The sequence below is a fragment of the Pieris napi genome, chromosome 4, assembly GCF_905475465.1.
Source record: "Pieris napi chromosome 4, ilPieNapi1.2, whole genome shotgun sequence".
Classification (NCBI taxonomy): domain Eukaryota; kingdom Metazoa; phylum Arthropoda; class Insecta; order Lepidoptera; family Pieridae; genus Pieris; species Pieris napi.
This window is the reverse complement of record NC_062237.1, coordinates 7047285-7070725: the sequence shown is the minus strand read 5'-3', so window position 1 is coordinate 7070725 and position 23441 is coordinate 7047285. Positions and strand designations below refer to the sequence as shown.

The following is a 23441-nucleotide window of genomic DNA, read 5'->3' as shown; positions in this document are numbered from 1 at the left end:
TCAGGGCAGTTTTGGTGGTATTTTTATGTTTTATTTTTGTTATATTTTCGCCAGTATAGGTAAACCATATTAGACAATATCTCTTTTTGTGATTTTATGGCTTTTCCTTAAGTTTTTCTTTTAATATCTTTTTATGAATATTTAATACAATTATCATGCAGCTGTGTTCATAATGTTGCATATACTTGTAAAAAAAATATAATATATTGACGGTGTGAAATATTTGAATTTAATAAATTCATTCTCTTCTTGAGTTATAACACTTTCTGTTTCACATTACTCCATTTGTAATATCATTTCATTCACGCATGCCTATTGCCTAAAGCTCACACTTTGTCAAAGTGGCAGAAATTGATTGGTGAATCGAACCCAAGAAACCTCTTGCGGGTGACAAAGATGTATCTTATAGTATTTTTATTGTGGACTCAATAAAAGCTTATGTCTAAGAGATTTTATTTATTACTTAAATGGTTATGTCTGCGTAGCATTCGAGATAATCCACATACATATAGAATAGTATTCTAGAATGGCAATCAAATTTAAATCTAGTAAGAGCTGTCAAATCATTTTTTCTATATGAAGTTTGACAAATTTGACAGCGATAAAAACGAGATTGTGACTTGAGATACGAATAAGAGAATGGACCTAAGTCTGTGAGAAATGTCATGTCACATTTACTTCAAAAGTCAAATTAGTTTTTTCCATGTAATATGTCACTTTAATATTTCGTTACCTGTGTTCCTTTTCATAGTATAAGGTGATTATATACTTAAAAAAAAATTTATAGTTTCGCTAGCTGACCTGGCAAACGTAGTTTTGCCATGTAAATCATTTATAATTAAAAATAGGAGTTGATCGTAGAGGGGTGAAAATTAGGGGTTGTATGTATTTTTTAATGCTGTATCATAAAAAAGTAAGAAAAAAATTCCATCTAAAACTTAAAAAATAATAATTAAGGGGTGGACCCTTAACATGTAGGGGGATGAAAAATAGATGTGTCCGATTCTCAGACACAACCAATATGCACACAAAATTTCATGAGAATCTGTCAAGCCGTTTCGTAGGTGATTAACTACAAACATCGCGACACGAGAATTTGATATATTAGATTTAAAAACAAATCCTAGAGCAGTCTTTTAAAGTACAGTAAAGTACTATTTACAGAGACGGACAAATATATCAATACATAAAACTTACCGATATAGCAGCATCAATGAGAAGATGTACTGGTTGATATGCGTGGCCAATATTTGCGTGTACACTGTATATACGTCGGGGGCTCACTTTTCGCGGATCTAAAACAACCTGTCACAACATTGTATTATTAATTAAGTAATAAGGACACCAAAATTATAAAATATAATACATTTTAAATATAATAAATAATTGTTATGTAAACGCTTTGTAATCTGGTGTCAGTGTATTTTATTTGTTATCAAAGTTGTGGTGTTTTTATTCGCCACCACAAGGGTCCCATATTTTTGTAAACTTTGGCTGTATCTGCAGAAAGAACCATCATAGGATTCGGTCGCAGTAGTGCTACATTACCTTTTTAGTTATGGTTACAATACTGTTACGCTATTATAGTTCGGTAGTAATCATGTTGATACTTTATATAAAATAATGATATAAAGCGTAGCAAACAATAATGATTTTAGTTCGTATAACCACCACGCCGGGCTAATATTCAATATTTTACAATATTTTGTGCAAACGAATTAAAATGCGTTTATCACAATTTGACTTATTAAGACGCTTCCTGTAAATTTAATTTGTGTATTAATGATAATAGATATTCAAGTTACACTAAATAAAACTGTATTTCCTTTTCAACGTACTTGTATGTTTATAGAACTATGAGGTTTTAGATCAAAGTCGTTAGGCATGAATATCACTCTAAGAGTATCTTCGCCATCTGAAAATGTTATAGTTTATTATTTTATTTGGTATAAGAAAGTCGACGTCATATTGACAGTAATATTCCGAGTCAAGACTTAGCGTCTGTCAAAAACTTATTGAGTTTGACGTTGTCTAAATCTTCTTTTACTCCGTAGTCGCATACCAAAGTAAAAAGTTGACATTTAAGTTTGACGCATATCGAATTTTGAGTTTTTCAAATAAACTACATCACTTCTATTTTTTTGTACGTTAATTATACTTAGATTCACTATTAGGCTAATAAACATGTATAGTCAAACATAATGACTGTTGTTCAATTTAAAATTTACCAATAGGCTTCTGCCATTTGACAGTAGTAGGTAGAGGGGTTAAGTTGCTACATTTGATTCGGTAACAGCTTCTGAACCCAACAGTTAGTGCAAAACTGGGCCTTAATACAGCGCAGCCTTTCCGACCATCAGTTTCTAACGAACATACTTTACCTGTAAAAAGAATATTAAAAAAAATCTTAAGTCCCTGTGTGAATAATTTTTAAAATTAAGACGGCATTATGAACGAAAAATCGAATAGTGTAATGAACATTCTGTATAAAATACCGCTGTGTAAATAGTTCAAATACGATTCGGGAATTTATTGGACAAATTGCAGGGGAAATTTCTATGAAATGCCAGGAGCGGACATTATCTTATCGACACGAATACAGTTATCGAAAAGTTTGTAGATATTTTATCTACTACTATCTATCTATTCACTTTCCAACATAGCCTTTACACAAATTGAGAGACAGAGACGAAGGAGTTCTTTAATTAAAATTGCAATTAAACTGATTTAGTTTTTATGAATAAGGGGTTAACTATTAATAATTATTAAACACAACATTATTTTTTTTTATAAATCATTAGGAACATTACTCACAATGGCCATGTTTATCGCCGAGACACGGCATGATTCGCATAACTACACGTGGTGCGAGAACTCTATAGGCGAGTAGAGTGGCCCTTGCCTCTGTTCCCGCAACAGTATGCACCATACACACGTCACCAGATGTTCGGTGGACTTGCACCAGCGTGGCTACCACTCCATCTGTCTATAATAAGGTTTATTTGTGAATTTTAATATTTCAAATTCGTTAAATAATAATGTAATATAGACAATTTAAAGGCTTTTAAAAGAAATTTGAAATTTACTTTTGGTTAGGTTAGCAAAACAAAATCTTTTATATTATATAGATATGTATATGCAACGTAGGTAATTAATTTTTTGTGACTAAATAATTAACAATATGTTTAATTACATCAGGCGCAATAACGCTATACTTGAGCACAACAGATTGGTCATGCGCAAGCGCTCCTCTCGTAGGACTTAGCAATGCGCAGGAGCAGCTACGCTCGTAGCACTGTGGGCATGGCTCGCGACCAGCGCATACGTTTGCTACGCGGCGCTCGCCCCACCATCGAATACACGTTGTCCACCAACAAATCTAAACATTAGTTATGAAAAACATTTGGTCCAACAATAAACTTTAACAATATTTTGACTTTGCTGGAAAAAATATGTAATACGTAGAACCTACTTCCTTACACTTAGAACGAATTGTAATACAAAAATATGCAATCAAATATGTGCAGCAAAAATGCATGTTATTTTGAATAGATTTCTATGGAAAGAATTACAAACTCAATTACGACTAGCCATTTTGCTTATAAAACCTACAAATAAATAGAAAAGCAATGATTTTACATACTCACATGTTGATGGGTATCATTATGCACTTTTAACTCAGTTTGGACCTTAGCACCAGGTGATACTAAGCCCAACCACTTAAATGCAGGCCGCAAAGAGGGGTGACGTGTATCATAATTTCTCTGTATGAAAGCTGAGCATTTCCATTCTTTACTCTCTGCATTTAACCTGTTTGTAATATTACTACTCATTTTTTGTGCTTGTAGCCAATTACGTAATAGTAGTAGTATAATTACATTTACGCATATTTCACAATGAAGAGAAAGTATGTAAGGGGGGGCCTCATAGCCTAGCGGTCTTATTAAGTGGCTAGGTGAGGGGTACCGGGTTCGATTCCCGGTTCGAGGGCAAGTTTTAATTTAATTTAAATTTGTTCTCGGCCTTTGGGAGGGTTGTGCGGTACCGGGCGAGTGCCTAAACCGTACATGGAGGACATGGTCGAATTTCTAAGGCAAAAAGCACGAATTATAAAAATCTTATACTTGACGCTGGCTAATGCACAAACCGTGCCAGAGCCATAAAAAAAAAGTATGTAAGGCGCATTAAGCGCCATTAGCCTATCATTCCTCCAGAATTACTTAAAATAAGAAAATTTACCGCGTTTGAATAAATTGTTGGTTTATTGAATTATATGGAGTGCAAGAGACATATTTATGCTAATATTTCATTTTTTAAAGTCAAGTTCAATGCCTAATTATTCGGACTAAAGGGTTGCGTTACATAGGGACTCTAACTCAGGGTCAAGTAATATGCATGTGCGTCATCTACTAAACGTTAGAGGCGGCTGGCATAGTGTATTATCAAACTAAAAAGCATTAAATGCAGTATATTTTTTTATGCCAAAATCTATTATTGTTTTACGACTTAATAATACTAGTATATTTTTCCTTTTATTACTGCAGTCGGTAGCACTACTTACTGAATCACATCTGTATCGGGAAAATGGTTGGGTAGCGGTTGCATTTGTAAATTAAACTGAGTTGCGATAGGTTCTCCCGGCTGTAAATTTATTGTTTTCGCACCACTGACGTTCCAGTTTGCCTTTACACCACTTACACCATACAACTGTGTCGCTTTTATACAAACGTCCGTTGATTTGACTCTAAAAAATTCATTCGACTATACTAAGTAATCGTTTCTTTTGTTCCACGCCAAATAAATAAACTATAGCATGCTTTCTAAGCCCGGCAAATAACTACTGATATTATTAAGAAAATTACTGGTTTAAGGAATTAGTAAGTAGGTAATTAATCTACTTCATGTAAGAAATAAATCAGTGACACTACAACCTCTTTAGGTCTTGGCCTCAGATTTCTGAATCTGTTTCATGATAATTTTAAAATCTAATAGACAAGCAGGTGATCAGCCTCCAGTGCCGGACACACGCCGTCGACTTTTTGGGTCTAAGACATGTCGGTTTCCTCACGATGTTTTCCTTCACCGTTCGAGCAAATTTTAAATGCGCACATAGAAAGTCCATTGGTGCACAGCCGGGGCTCGAACCTACGACCTCAGGTATGAGAGTCGCACGCTGAAGGCACTAGGCTAACACTGCTCTGTAATAAATGGTCAAATAAAAAGTTTACTACATAAAATTATACCTACTTAAACATAAACGTACTATATTCCTCTAATAGCTATACAATATCTTATCCTTATCACTCTAATGTCACTTGACAAACAAAAAAATATTTTCATCTCTTTTCGCACGGCACGTTTATCAATATAATCTTTGTACTAGTAGTAGTACCTATTATTGAAATATACCAAATAATTTGTGTTTAATAATTTATTACCTTCTCGAATGCCTAAGCTTTAACACAGACGGTTCAAGGACAAATCTGACGGGCACCACCTCCCACCATACTTCAAGCTGACAACAAACTACATCACATAGTTCGCGTGTCCAACTCTAAAAATTATTCAATTAATTCAAGACAATATTTTACTACTTAACTTACTCCAAATATAAATTTTATTACAGAGTATAACGTTTTACGACTAAACCATCAATCGCGTTGAGCGACTTTGTCTCGAACTGTAAAGGCACGTTTTAGCAACAATTTATTTACGAAGAGTTTTTCCTCGAAAACAATTTTTGCCGGTACATGTTAGGTAATGCCCTTTGAATTGAGGTTGTGTCTATCTGCTCCTTTTCTAGGGCGGACATCATCCAGTTCGGGTAGAGTGCTGCCGGTGTGATTCTTCGCGTCTTGATGCACTGCACATAGGCACTGGGGCGGGCATATAGGCCTTGCAGGAGTGGAGTGGGCCAGGAGATGTAGTCTTATGTTATGAGAGAGGCGAGACTTATTGTGTACAGTGGTGGTACTCGTGCGTGATCATTTTCGAGGGTTCTATAGGCTTGAGTTCGTGGCCCTCCCGCTTGTAGGCCATTCCAGCGGTTTTTATAACGTCACCCAGGTGTTTAAAAATTTTAAAAGATTTATTGTTAAATTTATCAAGTTCAAAATGAGCGATGAACTCGTCCTGGAGGTAAGAATGATTCTGTTATTATAATATTCTATATAGTAGATTTATTTGTAAATATGTGTGTTTAAGACTTATACATAAGGAGATTACTATAGTTTTAATATACGAAAAATGTTACCGAACAAACTCCTGGTATTCCTTCCTCATTTACGATATCAGTTTTCACAATCATAGGATCAAAATCAGTTGGAAAACTTTCTTTTGGAATTTCCTTTAAAATTAACCTGCAATACAAATTGCTTTCCTTTAAAATATAAATTTGTAATTGTGTTCAAAATTTAAAAAACTGTGTGACGGGATTCCTTTGTTATTCATTTTTGAACTATTTTGATAGAAACATTTATAAACAATGATTAATTATTAAGACTTTAAAACTTATCATATACTATTGGTATATTAATATGTATTATGATTTTGAGTTCGCTGCTTTATGTCTACACAAATATTAGAATGAGAAAAGATTTGTAATTTGGTTTGTAACAAAAAAAACGGGATTAGAATACTTTATTGTCCCTTAGTAAATTATATATTTATTATCAATCTTTTAGAAAACCAAATCTTTTGAAAACGTCCCGCGATACCGAGCTGAGACAGACAAATTCTACATATTTATAAATAATTTGATTTTATAGCATAATATTAATTGTACTAACATAAGCACAGCTCTGTGGATGCCTAGAACCTGACCAACATCAGGCACTCGGATCATGAGTTGAGTCACCGACCTTGGAAAGAGACGACCTTGAGCTGACTCAACTCTCACTGCTTTTGCGTCTTCACTGGCAACATTTTTTGTCTGTAAAAGTGCAGAACATTCAGTAATACTATGAAAAATCAATATAAAACTAATAGGTGCATCATAGTGACTACAGAACGATAAAAGATGTAATAAAAATATTATATATACATTCTTTCCGTCCAGCTTGATATCCAACTTTATAATAGTAAAAAGTTAATTCCAACGTTCCTTCATTTTTTTATTTCTGTTTTACTTTTATGAAAATTTTTCCCGCTAATAAAAACAAAAGAGGCTTCCTAGAACCGCAAAACGTCAACATCTGTTAAAAACTCGATTTTCGAAATATTTCAATTTTCTTAGCGGGAAGTTAAAAAGAAGTATAATAAAAATATGAAAAAAAATAAAATAATGAAACATAAAATTTATTTTAATTCGTCCAGCAAAGCGGGCGCGAAACGGCTAGTTTAGTGTATTTATCAAACGCCTCGAAGTGATTTCTCCGCTAAAATCACTGTGTTTATGGATTTAATATAAGGCATATAAAACTGACTTAGGTAGGTACTTGTCTAAAAATGCCTAAGTTAGTCAGTTTTATATGCCTATTTCGTTTGAAATACGTGGAATTTTTAGTGCACAGCCATTATTGAAACCCATGAACTCGGGATTAAGCTTACTACTCGGTTTTTTTTGGTATTTTGAGTACGAAATATTGTTATTAATTACTTTCATCTCACTCCGATTGTACTTCGCCTCATCGCAGAGGTCATCTTCTCCGAACAGTGAGGTTTGAGATGTGGTCCAGCAGGAACAAACACCCCAAGGTCTTACACTCCAGTAATAGGGGTACGTTACTGGACTAGAAAAGTATACAATAATAATATGTATAGTGTGTAAAGGTAGGAAGGATAATGAGGTCTATATTGTTTAAACTCCTTTGACTTAAAAAAGTAGGACCAGTAGACGTAATCATTGTTAGCGTAACTTGTTTTCGTTGGTCCTCCTTCCTCGGTCCTCGATACCGCAGGAACTATTATTTGTTTGGTTTGATTATGTCAGAAAACTCAATAATACATGTTATTACGAACAAGTAATGAGGAAATAATAATTAATAATTTTTATTTCCATAACTACTAAATTTAACACTCCAATCAATTAGATAGCAGCACGTTCTATCATATATTCACTAAGATTCAACAAGATTTGAGCGATCTGTCTATATGGTTTATTTGCATTTTGGAATCAGATTATAAATTAAAGTACCTGTGATTCAAAACTTCCACTGTAGCAGATAACGATCGGCTTGGAAAAGCTGTACCGAGACGCACGTAATACTCGCATGCTTCATCATCCTCACTACGTATATCGTAATCTTTATCGTGAGCCTACAAGATGAAAAATGGAGAATAATTAATCTTCTTTATCCATTATAAACGAGATTTTTGAAGTTATACTTCTTTTGGCATGGAGAAATCAAGAAGTAAATTTTTACGATGCGCGCGCACACAGTCACAAAAGACCGACAGCCTGAAGTTAGCTATAGTCAACATTTGTTGTTTTTGCTGTAATTGTACGATATTTAGACAATGTTTCAACAAGAATATATTTTGTATTATACTTCAGCAATCATAAGCCTCTTGTAACTCACCTGACTCTGACTGACACTCTACTGAACTCCAACCAATGGACGTGAATTAAATAGAAAATATCAATATGTATAAGTTGCATGCTAAAATAAAAAATGTCAATTTCTTTAATAATGTAGAAATCATTTTTTTGTGATATTTAAATAAACTTTATTTAACTAGATAATGCGTTATAATAGAACGTTCAATGTGTTAAATACCTTTTTTCTATTGTTAGTGCCTTTTTTTCTACAAACGTAGTATAACATTATTGAAAAGATTTTTAACTTGTTACGCCAAAAGTATAACTTCTAACGCGTATACACACACGTTTTTTTAACTTAAAAAACTTGACACTTACAGCTTTACAACACATCCAATGCCAGTTGGCTCGTTAAACCGGTGTTTTCTTTTCTTTTCATTAAAGGGGCAAACAGGCAGGAGGCTCATCTGACGTTAAGTGATACAACCGCCCATGGACACACTCAATAACAGAGGGCTCGCGAGTTAGTTGCCTTTTAAGAATTGGTACGTTCAAAGGGTTAGTGGACCTTAATAAGCCCACCTCCAAAGTAATGTGATCCGTCCTGAACCACAACGCATCAGCCACCACATTCAAAGACCGCACTATAGCCGTGGAGCAAATTATTCTCAAAGCTGTGGTGTGTAGCCCTGGCTCCGTTGCGTAGCAAACAGCTAAGGCCCTCGTGGTCCCGCCTCCTGACCAGCGAACCGGACTGAGCCAGAAGCTATCACTGGCTGCACCTCCAACTGTTTTACCTTTACTAGAGTTAGCTGCAATCTGTTGAAACGTATAACGAGTTATAGGAAGTTTGTTAATTATACTATAATATTATAAAGAGGAAAGGTTTGATTTGTTGTTTCTTTGAAATGAATAGGCTCCGAAACTACTGGACCGATTTCAAAAATTCTTCCACCGTTGGCAAGCTACACTATTCCCAAGTGACATAGGCTATGTTTTATTTAAAAAAAATTAGGGATGCTTACTAAAACTTGAATAATCTAACCCAAGATGTAAAAAAATAAACAAAAAACTTCCTTCAATCGCGTGCGCTGCGAAAACTATTAATGATAGAACAAAATGATGTATTACAATTTTTCAGGACACATCACTATCTAAAAAAAATGTCGCGACAGCATGTCTCTATCTTTTATAGTTACGTCACAAAAAGCGTCCGTTTAATAATTTTTTTTATTACAATATTAAAATACCGCTAAAAAAGGCTCTTTATTCGTACCTAGGTATTGATCCTTATCAAAATAATTTTCCAACGTTTCACATAAGCTACAATTTAATGGCATAACCACCAAAAAAGCATGTTGGATTGGAGTTCTCCTGTCGTTTCTCTTGAATAGTTTACTACTATGTAATATAACAAAAATCTTAGCCACAGCAACGCTTGGCCGAGTCTACTAGTTACAATATACATATACATATTGAGAGTACAGAGAGTGTACACACTTGAGGTGGCTCAAAATGGTGGGCTGGTAACCTTACATACTTGATTTTGCGTTGATGTAAATTAATTGTGATTAATATATAACCCGTGAACTGTTCACGGGTTATCCGTTCAAAGTAAACACTAATAACATGGTATTGACGTACGGGTACGTACATAGACATATAAATAATTGATTTATATGTACGTAACGTTACGTTGTAAACGTTACAAATCTTTTTCATTTATTATTTACCCTACACTTCAGAAAAATATTAAATATCTAATTACTCATGTAAATATTGTTTAGATGACACTTACATCAACACTGAAGCTTAGCCAGGCATCTTCAGGTAGCAAAAAGAAATTCGCATGTTTCTCAGAGCAGAAGAATAATAACGACGCTCGATGAACATCTCCTAAAAGCCTCGACCCTAGATCTAGTACATCACGTGTTAGTTTTACCGTCTTCATGGACTCCATATGAATTGAGGTCAAGTTTGGTACAAGTACTGAAAAACATGTATTATTCTTTTAGGTTTATCTTCACCTTTTCTTTTTTGTGTGAAGTTTTTATCAATTAGATTTAAAGAGATATGGCCTCATATATCAAATTATAGTTTTTACCTTACTCGTAAATTTTCTTATTAAAAAAATATCAATAGATTTCTATTGTTTGAAAGCTTTAAATAAAAATGGTTTAGTGAAAATTTTAAATGGATAACTTTCAAAATTGAAAATTTACATTCAGCTTTTTATATTTAAAGGTAAATACTATGTAAGTTTGAAGAATGTTTAACAGTAAAAAATTATTCCTTTAAAATAAATTTATAAACGCTTAACAATTAAATTTTATTTCAAATACTATTTCTGCAAGCTTTTCAAAACTTTCGATTCTATTGTATCAAGTAGTATGAAAACAACAATAAATCGGAACAAACAATAAAAGTGACAAAACAAATGTTTGTTCCTATAATTTATAGGTGTTTCTAACTCGAACATTTGAGTCAGTGCATAACATTCACTTAGTCAGAAAATTTAACGGTTTTAGTCGTGACAGCTCGATTCGTGTAATTGTATTTTAAAGAGTATGTAAATATATAATAAATAAATAGAGCGATGTAAATTATGTCAAACTTCATATAGAAATATTAGTTTGACAGATCTTGAAACAAGACTAGATTTTAATTCTCGTTAACATGAGACTAATAAAACTGTGAGGATACAACAATTAATCGTGCAATAAATATGAACCGAATCTTACAATATATTGTATAATAATTCTTTTTGATTTATCAATAATTGTAATAACATTCTTACATAATGTGACAATACAAACATTAGTCTGGTATCATTTATCAACAATATAAAACAAATAACACATCGTTTACAGCCATACTGTAGTGTTAATTGAAAATTAACGGTTTTTTAAGCTAAAAAGTTCTTTCACTTCGCTATGCAGCGTTCGTTAAAGTAGTCGTTCCTTAGATATATAGATAACCGAAAAAATAAAACTCATTTAAATCCAGCCATAAAAACTTACTTTCAAGTATTGGCGGTTGCATATAACAAGCGATTGGAATCTTCAAGGATTTCCCAGAAGAAACTCTCACTAGCAGATCGTCGGTGAGTGACAGCACATCAACAGGACGATAATGTATTTTAAATTCCGCAGCTGAACCTGAAGTTACCACCAGACGAGAACAAAGTTCTATATCTAGTTCACGACGTTTTGGAGGCGACACTGATAGACGTAACTCAAACTTGGATATGTTTATAAGACGGACTGATTCCTAAAAAATAATTACCTTATTAACTTAAAACCCCGAAGATGAAGTTCAAGACTCGATGCAGTATACGTAAGTAACGTATAACTTTTTTATGACTGTTCTGGACAATTATAGCGAATCATACAACAGTCTGTCTTGGCACCAACATAGTCTCATAGAACATGCAAAAATTAATCCATAAAATATTAATTAAAATTAAAAAGCAATATTATTGTAAATATAGTTTTAGGGCATGTTAGAATATGCTCTATTTATTATTCACTCGCAAAGTTAGTAAAGAGTCAAGGTGAAATTTAAATTATAACAATTTCTAGCTGATCGTTTAACCCCTATTATTCATAAAATATAGTGTCTCTCTTTTCATCACAGTGTGAACACAATTTGACGGAAAGAGACAAAAGAGTACTTTAATTAAAAGTGTTAGTGTTAGACTGGTTTAGTTTTTAGGAATAAACCCTTAGGTTTCTAATAAACAAGACAATAGGTATATCTTGCCAGTAAACCACAAGAATGTTATAACTTATACCATCATTATGTTTAACTATTTTAATATTCCTTTAATTGTAGAATTGTATTTCTATTACTTCAAAAGAAGGACTTTATGTATACGAGTACATAGGTACACTATCACCCATGCTCATATATGCTTCACTAAGACATATATACACTAAGTCATAAATTCACTAACACATACATACACTAACACTTACATACACTAAACCATACATGCACCATCACATACACCCACTTAAATGTGAGTATATTTGTAATATTTGTAATAGTTTCTCGATCAAATTGATGTACCTACTTAAATTCCATTCGGTCCGGATGCGGAGGGACTGGCAATCTGTAATACAGGTATCCTAGTACAGTCGCCAGTCTCTCACACAGATTTTGCCTGTTAATGCTGAAATTTGTATTTTGTGTCTGTATTTTTTTGTGTGAGAGAAAACAAATAAATATTTTATTATTATTATTATTATTATTATACTTTTAGTGCCAAATCATTATTGCTTAAAATTTAACAAAACCAGTTTTCACACTTAATAATTTTGATATGTGGCATAGACACGAACATACTTTTCGTCGTCGTATCTGACATCAAGTATGAATTTTTATTTATGAAACAAGCGAACAGAATCTATATGCGGGCTTCATATTTTATTTCTAACTTTTTCAGTCACACACATCAATCAAATTCCCGGTGTATTTTTGACGAAGTCACAATTTGATTTTGTTGGACGCTCGAGGTGAAATTAACATGTCGAATATTTCACCAACGAAAACTTGATACGACTTTGGTTGCAAAAATAACAAGTAAATATCTAAGAATCTCACATTTTGGTCTTTAATTAATACGAATTTATCATTCATGATTTAATGTACTTAAAATTATTATGGAATGGCACTTAAAAAAATGAATCCAGTTGAAATAAAGTGGTTTGTAGCGACAATTTATAAATCTGCTTAGGCGTGAAACGCTGAACGTGAAACGTTGATCATCAGCTTCAATGTTTTTGTTAGAAAATAAATCACACCCATTAGGTTTAACCTAACATTCACTTTGGTACTACTGAGCTACATTGATGATGGAGCTTGAAAAATGCTGGGGTTTCTTCATCTTATATATGTCACCGTAAAATTGTAAATACCGTTAGATTGTAATCTATCTCGCGAGATAGTGAACTTTCGAAAGACTGTTAACCTCAACGTACTGCTTACAATTTAACGTATTATTATTCGGTAGATTGTAATCTATCGAAGTGAAACCGTCAAATTGTGAAACGGAACGCACCTCGCGCGCTGATGTAGCTGTCACCGTAAAATTGTAAAAACCGTTAGATTGTAATCTATCTCGCGAGATTGTAAACTGTCGAAAGATTGTCAACTCAACATACTGCTTGCAATTTAACGTATTATTATTCGGTAGTTATATGAAATTGTTGGGAAGTACAATTTATCTGTAATTGACCAAAGAAGTTTGAATGATAACTAAGTTAGTGTAGTACAATCTACTGAATACCGATAACCGATAACCGATAGATTACAATCTAACGGTTTTTACAATTTTACGTTAACATAGCTACTCAAAGGTGGGCTAAGTCAAAAAAAACATATTATTAAGGCGAAAATAAGTTCGCCGGGGCAGCTAGTAATTTTATATTATCATTATTACAAAATTTTTTGTTATGGATAGTACTACTTTTTAAAACTGTTCTTTCCTACATAAAGACTACAAGTTCTTACCGTATGCACATTTCCTAGAGTGAAGTTGACAAATTCAATTCTTGGAGGTACGCAAATCATGTACTCTGGTAATGGAGGTTGCAGTATAAGCTTCGGGGGCATGGGGGGTGGAGGTGGAACTGCCTCCCCGATACTACATGAAATAAAACTGATATAGGCACCAATGTTATCTTTAAAGTTTAGTAGCCTACAAATGGGGCACATATTAATTTTTTATTTCTTTCAACATGAATCAAACCAATGCATTTCACGTGTATCACTGATCTCACATCCGACGGTACCCATACGTATCACTAAATAAAAAATATTTTTTTCCATAAAATTGATGATCAATTAAAACTGTCAAATAAAATTTATTTATTCAAGTAAAACCAAAAAAAAAATTCATAATAAGCATCGCATAAAATAAAATGCAATTGAATCTGAAATTAAGTTATAAAACTAAAAACTTTTTCTCTTTTATATTATTACATTATTATATTTAAAAAAAACAAGAATGGCCTTGTAGGATAGATTTGAAATTAAAAGACATTGACGCGATACATTTTATTATCATTGGTCAAACGGTGAGTTTGTCTCGCGTGTCTTGTACTTTACAATCTCACCTATCTGTGCTCTTATTCAAATATAATATAATCTTTTGTGATTTTTAGTATTATTACATAAATTTATCAATCTGTTAACGAATCACAATCAAACGAAATAATCGTCTAAAAAAATGCTCACAAAGTAATTTAAACTTATTCTAATGTCGTGGTTTAACAAACCTGTACGATTGTATTGTCGAGTTCTCAACCGGAAGCAACACAGTTTTGCTGGTTATATGAGGCTCATAGGGTTTATTTGTCAAATCACCAGAACTTCTATTAAGTATATTCTTTATCCATAACCTTGCGTCACCTAAAATTGTATTGGATCATCTATAGGAGTATTAATTCATTACAGTATTTATATTATACTTCCAACTCTTATAAAATGAATCAGTGTTATATAATGACTCTGAAATATGTTACGGTAGGTGATAGAGGTGCCGAGTAAAATAATCAGATAATAATGTACGGTATACGGTATACAAGTCGCGGGCATTAAGAGATACATATTTAATTATAATTAAATTAAATCAACAAATACTATGCTATATTATATAATTATGGTATTAAAAATACCGTCGAATATAGTATCAGTTGACTGTTGAAACCATCTCGAAAATTTTAATATGGTTATGACCTGAGCTAGAACGTACGGTCAGTTATTCAGAGTCGAGACTTAGCGCGAACAATGACTCCCGCATGTATATATTAACGTAAAATTGTAATCTATCTCGCGAGATTATAAACTGTCGAAAGATTGTGAACCTCAGCGTACTGCTTACAATTTAACGTATTATTATTCGGTAGATTGTACTACACTACTTAGTTATCATTCAAACTTCTTTGGTCAATCACAGATTAATTTTACTTCCCAACAATTTTATATAACTACCGAATAATAATACCTTAAATTGTAAGCAGTTCGTTGAGGTTCACAATCTTTCGACAGTTTACAATCTCGCGAGATATATTACAATCTAACGGTGTTTACAATTTTACGGTGACATATACATACGCCCTTTACGTTGTTAACAAGAGTGGCGTTCACTCGACCTAATGTTAATAAGGCAGTGGCGATAAATAACGGGTTTTGATAAAGGGTAATAACCACATACAAGCGGCATCTTGTTCTATAGTTGGCTTCAAATCCTTTCTAACTATGGTCCAAGACTCTTGATCACCACTTCCAGTTTCTGGATACATTTTATAAATATTTGGAAGGGGTTCTCTTGATAACCGCTCTGCATACTTATTTTTTAACTTCTTTTCTTTTTCGTTCAATTCTTTACACTCCGATGAAAATTCATCGATCTGGAAAATTAAGAATGGAACGAAATAAAGAACGAAACGAAATATTAGCACTATCGTGACTAAGGCATACCTAGTCTGAAATTGTAATTATTTTAAATATCTATCAATGAAAACAAAGTACCAACCAAATTTAATTACTACCAGCAGAATTTATTTATAGACTACAGACAGTGTATATACAAATATATAAATGTAGAAAAATATAGTTATGTATAAATAACATTACGCCTTATTTATGTACTTTATATATAGTATGTAGTATACATTCAGTGCCACAACTTCTTGGCGTAACATTTCCGTCAAAACAAAGATAATTTTGGTAAACAGAATCTATGGTTTCACGATGTTATTTACCGTGCAAGTTAATTCCTCGCAGGAAAAGAAAACATGCATTGGTCGCGGCCGAGGTTCAAACCCACAAATTTAACCAAAAAGAAAACACAGCTACCAATAAAGCTAATAACAAGCTTCTCCAATAGGTTAACTCTGCTCCTTGTACACCGAAAAGAGAAGGCTCAAACACATATTTACAATATATCTATAAATGTAACGCTCAATAAGATGAGTCGTTTTTAATGTAAGATTTAAAATACCCATTCGCATTGTCCAATTAAATCTGATTCATCATCCTTTTCAGTCAGGCATGACACGAGTGGAGGAAGGTATTCGACATCACGAAAAACTTCCCGAAGTACCGGTCGTACGTCTGCGCAAATTATTTCTCTGAAATCGAACGTCAATGAACAGTCTCGACGATTTTTAAATTATTACAAAACATAATTTTTAAATATATTTGTGTGTGGGCTAGTCGCCTAGCCCAATATAACGCTGTGAATGCAAAGAAATATAAAATTAAAAAAATCGTTGAAATTTATTTAATCACGCAAAGATCCAAGATCGTCTTCAAATCGTCCATGATTATTGACTTATTATTCCGATTCCCGGGAAAACGTGATCATGAATGTGTGTAAACCATAGAGCATCGCTGATGCATAGATTATTTTTATTTTACAAAAACTACGAGATTTAATTATTATATTTACGTATACTTAATCTATGTGTAATAATATTATAAAGACGAAAGGTGTGTAAATTGGTAACGAATAAATACATACTACTGGACTGGATTTTAATAATATTTCACCATTAGTAATGCTACATTATCATAGGTTATAATTATTTAATTCAATTAAATAATTCAAAATCGTGGCAGGTTTTAGTTAATATTTAAATAAAATATATAACATTTAACATTTATAAAATAAGACATACAGCTGTAACTTATACTGTATTAGTTAATTTTAATACGTTTTATGCTAACAAACAACCTACTGAAACTAAATATTTTCCAGCTTATCTTACCCTCTAGTAGGTAACAAGGGTAGTGTATCACCCATAATTAATATTATTAATAATTAAAAAACAAATACATTAGTAAAATTATACAGCCGAGGAAAAACCTTAAATAAAATGCTTAATTATTCCAAAAATCCTTGTTGAGAACAAATTGTCAAACTTTTTATCATAGACATAGACTGCATTTAAAAAATGTTAAACGTAGAATAATATACAGACTATACGTACGTATCCATTAGCGCCATCTGTGGAGAGTGTTAGCAAAATAAATAAAAAACTATTTTTCGAACTAACTAACCGTAACAATTATATTAAAAGTGAATATGAAGGTAATAAAATAAGTTTAAGTTTTTATATAATTAAATATTTATCAAAATGTATAAATTAATAGCACATTATTATTTCTATTAGCGCCATCTCTAAATATTTTACTTAACTAAATAGTGAACGAAAATTATTGCGTAACATAGTTGTCGAGATTTTGAAGTTTCACTGGATATACCATAGATGGCATTTTAATAAGTTTTAACCTTCTTCATAAAAATATTTATAGAAACGGCTTCTCTTGAAGTTATATAGAACTAAGTAATGACAGAGTTTCAACGAAAGTTCAAACAAAAGTGCTGTAGTGTCGATTTACTTACAAATTGCAATTTCATCACATATATTTTAGAAATCATTGTTATACCTACAAAATAACTGAATAATAAGTTTATTATGTATTTAAAAAAAAAATTAAAAAAATAAATAATTAACAAACACAATAGTCTTTTATCAGTCTCATAATGTATGTGTATTTTATAATTATACCATAATGTGTCATAAGAACAATCGACTCTAGTAATCAGGAATTTATTTACATCAGAGAAAAAAAACACGTAAAAAATAAATGAATGAAAATTGTGTACATATCAACTTACTAAAATTGTGTCTAATTTTTATTGTTGTAAATATTTTTTTATATATTAGATGCTTATATGAATTTTATGATTACAATATAATTATAACGCAAATTTGACCAGCGAACCTTAAAAAATACCGAAAATAACAAGTGAAAATCACAGTTTTATTTTTTGATCTTACCTCTAAATTAAATAATTAACACGGAATATTCAAATAATTATCGGGTTATGCCGCCTCTACTGTGGCGAAATTTAGAATTCGCAGTTTATGTGTAATATGAATTGGGATTTTATGCGGTAACACTGTATAGGTAATGGAAATTCGATCTTAGGTTCTTTAAAAATTATTTTCATGTGCATTCATTACTAAATACCGAAGACAATATTTACAATCAATGCACATGCATAATGTTTAAAATTAAGCTGATTATATATTAAATTTAATTAGGACAAATTACAATATATAATACAAAAGAGCTCTCAACCGGAAGTAGTGCAAATTAAAAATTCATGAGCCATTCGAAACAATGGCGAACGAAATTGTTGAATAAAACCCTGTTAAAATGCAGTTGACTTTGTATAAAATCTTCTATAGTTCTGCAGTTCTATCCAAGTTTTAATTACATTAACATCAGAGCTGAAGGCGAGAAGCTTCTCCGATTTGGTAAAATTTCAAAGGATTTAGCGAACTTTTAATGTTTGTCTTCAGTTAAAACTAACATAGTTATTTTATGTTGTATGTTATTCGAAGTGTTTAACAATTAATAGGTTAATAAATTTTTGTTTTTATTTTTTTTATACAACGGGAGGCAAACGGGCAGGTGGCTCACCTGATGTTAAGTCATACCGCCGCCCATGGACACTCTCAATGCCAGAGGGCTCGCGAGTGCGTTGCCGGCCTTTTAAAAATTGGTACGCTCTTTTCTTGAAGGACCCTAAGTCGAATTGGTTCGGAAAAAAATTAAACCTTACGCATTTTTGTACTGTTGCTGTTTGCGACGTCTGAGCGGGATAAGAAATCCGATCGAGGTCCTGTTAGGCTCTGTAACAAGGTATTTGATTTATTCATCTTTTTTCAATCTAATTAGGTGGTCGGCCTTCTTTGTCTGACACACGCCGTCGATGCATAATTATATAGTAATAATAGTAAATAACTTATTTAAGTAAACAATCATAAGTCCATATGGCCGTAATATGTCCATATATCCATATGGCCATATATGTTGGTTTCCTGAAAGGATTAAGGAAACAGATACAGAAATCTAAGGCCAACCCACAGGTTGAAGCGCCACTGTCCTTTTTGACGTGACAACGTCTTATAATTCGATGGAGCCGGCTGCACGCACGAAAAAACATGCCTCATGCGTTACCTCTGAGGCGTTCCATTTAAGGCTTGAAGTGCAAGCGAGAGCACTCGTTCCGCGCTCTCGCTTGCACACAAAAATTGACATAATTGTATTTATGCGTACAAATAAATGTAACTTGATCAATTCAATTGTGATTTCCATTTACTTCCTTCTCTATATCCATACAAAATATCTATCTAACAAATAAAATTAAAATTTTCTTTTGAAGAATGCAACCATTCCAACAGTATTTTCTTATGACGTTGTCACGTTCAACTATCGTCAGTAAACCGACTTTACAGACAACCGAAATTTTTTTGGTTCTTTTTCGGGATAAATATGGGTTTCGTCCTGAAACGTATTAACCCATATTTAATGAGAAAATAATAATTGTTAATTATTAAGTCTATTATTGTAAGCGGTATTGCCATTTTACATAAGGGGCAGGTTACCCATGCATAAAAACGTCAACGTCAGGTTTTGACAGCTCGAACGCGTCGGATTAGGATATAATATTTCATAGATACAATATATTCCAACAATGTTAATGCTTTAATATTGTCCTAAAACATACATGGAGAAAATTCTAAAATCTATCCATAGTTTAGAATTATATAGAATTTAATAGCTATTATTTTATTTAACAGTTCGATTTTATGTTTTATTCGTGCTAAAGGCTCAGCTTCTTATAAAGATAGTGATGCGCGCAACTGCCTTTTAAAGTCCTTGGTTGTGGAAGGACAAACGTGAAAGTAATACGAAAAACGGAATGTAAAATATTGCCTCAAAAATCAAAAGCTGAAAATCAAATGCTTTGTTTGGGACAGACTATTTAACAGCCTAAATGTTGTTCATTTTTGTGCAGTTTGTGAATAATATGAGCACGATTGGCAATCAGCGATTGACAGGTCAATTTCAGAGTCAATGAACAGCAATTACTCCTGAAATATCTGTCATATATTGAATTAACGTTGTGATGTTTCTTGCAACGTTAGGTAAACAAAAAATCTGACAAAAATATCCTTTGTTCCTTTATTTCTGAATTGCTAACTTAAAGAACTAAACCTACTAAGTGCGTAAATTAAGAAGTTTAAAAATACTTTGATCAGTCAATCACACTCAGCCTTAGTACCATTAGTAGTTGTTCGGATTAATACCTGCAGGTGAGTTTCATCATCGGACGTCGAGGCAGACTACGAAATTCCACCCGTATCACCTCGAAGTTCGCTGTTCCACAACTGAGCGTTTTTCAAAGCACCACCATTATGTGGAAACAGCTGCCCACTGAAGTATTTCCGAGCCTCCTCCCTGTTTGACCCCTGTAAAAAAAAGTAATAAACCAAAAGAAACCGCTGCAGATATTCTTCGGGAGTGAAGATTCATTTTGCTTACCAAAAGAAAGTATGGCACTTGAATCAGAACATCACTTTTATTATTTAAAGATCATTTTAAATAAAAGACATGATTTCATCTATAAAATATGTGTCACGTTATAAATGTTATATTATTTTCTGGCTACTAGTTAAATTAAAAATGAAATATTATTATGAAAAGATGTCAATATTCCTCATTTAACACTGTAATATTCTATAAAGTTTAATTATACCTAGCGAGTTTTCCCTTACTTCAAACTTTTTCAAAAGGATCAAAGCGTTCCTATGAATATTTATATGGTAAACTATTTTCTCGACCAACTGGGAATTTTTAATTAACTTCAGCCAACGCAATCTTGCTTAGATATCTTTTTACCCTAGTTTCATCAAAATATGCCACTTAAAAATATTTATTAAATTACTAGTATAAGTATTTTAAAATTGAATTCCAGAACTTCTAGTTATTGCTTTATTACAAATCGGCAAAAAGTAATTTTATGAGGCAAAATGATATTGTAACTACAAACGCCTAACATTTTTAAGTGTTTTTCACATTATTATAGGCAAAATAATAAGCATTTTTCTGTAACATTTTTCTCATGGAAGAAGGGTATCAAGGCCTCCTATAAAGCCCTTCTTTAATTTTCTATTTTTATTTTACGGCCTGTGAATAATTGGAAAGTGTCAATGTATTGAAATTATGTGTACAAACAATAGTTCCCACGGCTTAGTTACTTATCCTATTTCTTCAGCGATAACGTTTTATAAATTAAAATGATAACTTTTATTCTATGACGTTCTCTTTGGAACATAAATAATCGGAAGAAAAACCGTTTTCTGGACGGCTAGAACAAAGAGATAAGGCTAGGTTAATAAATCGCCACGAGGGTCGCTAAAGACGGCTTTATGACATGTACACAGGACAGAAGAGCTTGGCAAGTCAGACTGTCAAAGTGTAATTTATGGGCACTAACCTCGTCCGGAGTAAAGGTAGGGACACTACAGGCTTTGTATAAGAAAGTGTTTTTTATGCAAAATATAATAGGCAACCATATATATCCCCATACATACAAGTCCATGTTAAATAATAATAATAATAATAATAATAATAATAATAATCTTTATTTTCTTCTCTCACATACATAAGGTTTTTATGATTAAACTAAGATTATAACATTAGGAAGTGTATGTGAGAGACTGGTCTCTGTAACAGGAGACCTAGAATTATTATATCGCTGGATTGTAGTATCGATATCTCGCACCATATGTTATTTCGCTTCATTATTCAATGTTTTATCCTTAGACTTAGACTTGACTTGTCGTATATTCTAGAATTCTTATGCACTCGCATATGCTTACATTTGTAACAAGGAGGGATCTTCAGATAAATTATGAAGATTTGTACCATATAATATATCTAAACACATATGAAGCAAATTAATAGGTGATCAGTCTACTGGAGTGTAAACAGGGTTACTAGGATCTCTCGACAATTATGCTGCCGACGAGCTTGCGAGGATAGGCTCCGGAATGATTCCCTCTGGCCCGTACCCGTTCCTTCCCTCGCCCTTCTCGCAAATGCGAACCTGGATTCGCCAAAGATCAGCAGAACTCCAACATCAACGATGGTCTGCCAGCAGTTAACCCGCAAAAGCGACTTCTAAGCCTCAGCAGACAATTAATTGTCAACTTAATAAAAAAAATAATTCCTATGCGCGACAGACATGTGCAGAGGCTGTTTCAGCGCAGGGCAATCAGTCACCCACGAAGTCCTGGAATGCGAGGCTGTGGCTAAATAACGTACAGAAATCCTTGGAGCAGTGAGGTCGCTCCGTGAAGCCTACGAAGTGCCCAGGAGACTTCTGTGCTTCTGGATGGAGCTAGGCTCGCTTAGTTAGCCAAGACTTTACGCACAACGGACCTAGTGAGATTGTAAGTGCGGAAACTGAGTCCACCAACATTTAACCTTTAACCTTTTAGGTGTATCAGTCTATATTACTAAAAATTAATATAATTAAAAATGCAAGGAGGTATTGGAATGTTTTACCAACGTATTTGTATTTTTTCCTCAGTCAGTCCAACAGTACCTATCTGTTGACATTTTCTGTTCCTTTCCGTACAATAAAAAATTGAATATAGCTCTTAACTTTGTTTGATTGATCAATACGTACCAACCTCAGGAATTTATATTTAAATTAAGAATATTTTTCATTACTATCGGATTAACGCGGGGCACTGCGATGGAAGAAGTGGATCAAGCTCAATTTACTAAGTTAACCACGTGTGCTACAACCTAATTACATGTGCGGCGAGCAGTAACGTCACGATTCAATTCAATTCGCTTCTAGAACTGCAAATCCAATAAATCTTAAAGCTCGCGTTCGCAAAAATACTGAGTGCATAGTAAAAAGTACGTAACACGAGTAGCAATATTGTTACATAATTCAGATTTACCTATTTTGAGCCCTACGTCGTGTACAGTCAAACTTTTGGACTAATTATTAGAATTACAGTAACACGTAATATTTATTGCCAGTAAGTTATTTTAATTTTAAGTCTGCTAAAGGACC

At 32.9% G+C, this 23441-nt stretch overlaps 1 protein-coding gene across 1 annotated transcript in view; it reads right to left on the bottom strand.

The window, feature by feature from the left end:
- Nucleotides 1-17404, bottom strand: part of LOC125048897 — a 37970-nt gene extending 20566 nt beyond the window's left edge. Inside the window, exons 1-20 of the mRNA XM_047647851.1 lie at nucleotides 17257-17404; nucleotides 16488-16617; nucleotides 15699-15894; nucleotides 14761-14893; nucleotides 13994-14126; nucleotides 11500-11749; nucleotides 10278-10468; nucleotides 9062-9298; nucleotides 8135-8256; nucleotides 7598-7730; nucleotides 6789-6931; nucleotides 6254-6359; nucleotides 5439-5554; nucleotides 4562-4744; nucleotides 3648-3810; nucleotides 3194-3379; nucleotides 2815-2986; nucleotides 2229-2381; nucleotides 1839-1915; nucleotides 1198-1305 (exon numbers count right to left, since the gene is read on the bottom strand). Coding sequence (XP_047503807.1) covers nucleotides 1198-1305; nucleotides 1839-1915; nucleotides 2229-2381; nucleotides 2815-2986; nucleotides 3194-3379; nucleotides 3648-3810; nucleotides 4562-4744; nucleotides 5439-5554; nucleotides 6254-6359; nucleotides 6789-6931; nucleotides 7598-7730; nucleotides 8135-8256; nucleotides 9062-9298; nucleotides 10278-10468; nucleotides 11500-11749; nucleotides 13994-14126; nucleotides 14761-14893; nucleotides 15699-15894; nucleotides 16488-16617; nucleotides 17257-17291 — 2967 coding nt within the window. The 5' untranslated portion in view covers nucleotides 17292-17404. The remainder of the gene's footprint in view (nucleotides 1-1197; nucleotides 1306-1838; nucleotides 1916-2228; nucleotides 2382-2814; nucleotides 2987-3193; nucleotides 3380-3647; nucleotides 3811-4561; nucleotides 4745-5438; nucleotides 5555-6253; nucleotides 6360-6788; nucleotides 6932-7597; nucleotides 7731-8134; nucleotides 8257-9061; nucleotides 9299-10277; nucleotides 10469-11499; nucleotides 11750-13993; nucleotides 14127-14760; nucleotides 14894-15698; nucleotides 15895-16487; nucleotides 16618-17256) is intronic.
- Nucleotides 17405-23441: the final 6037 nt, after the last annotated feature.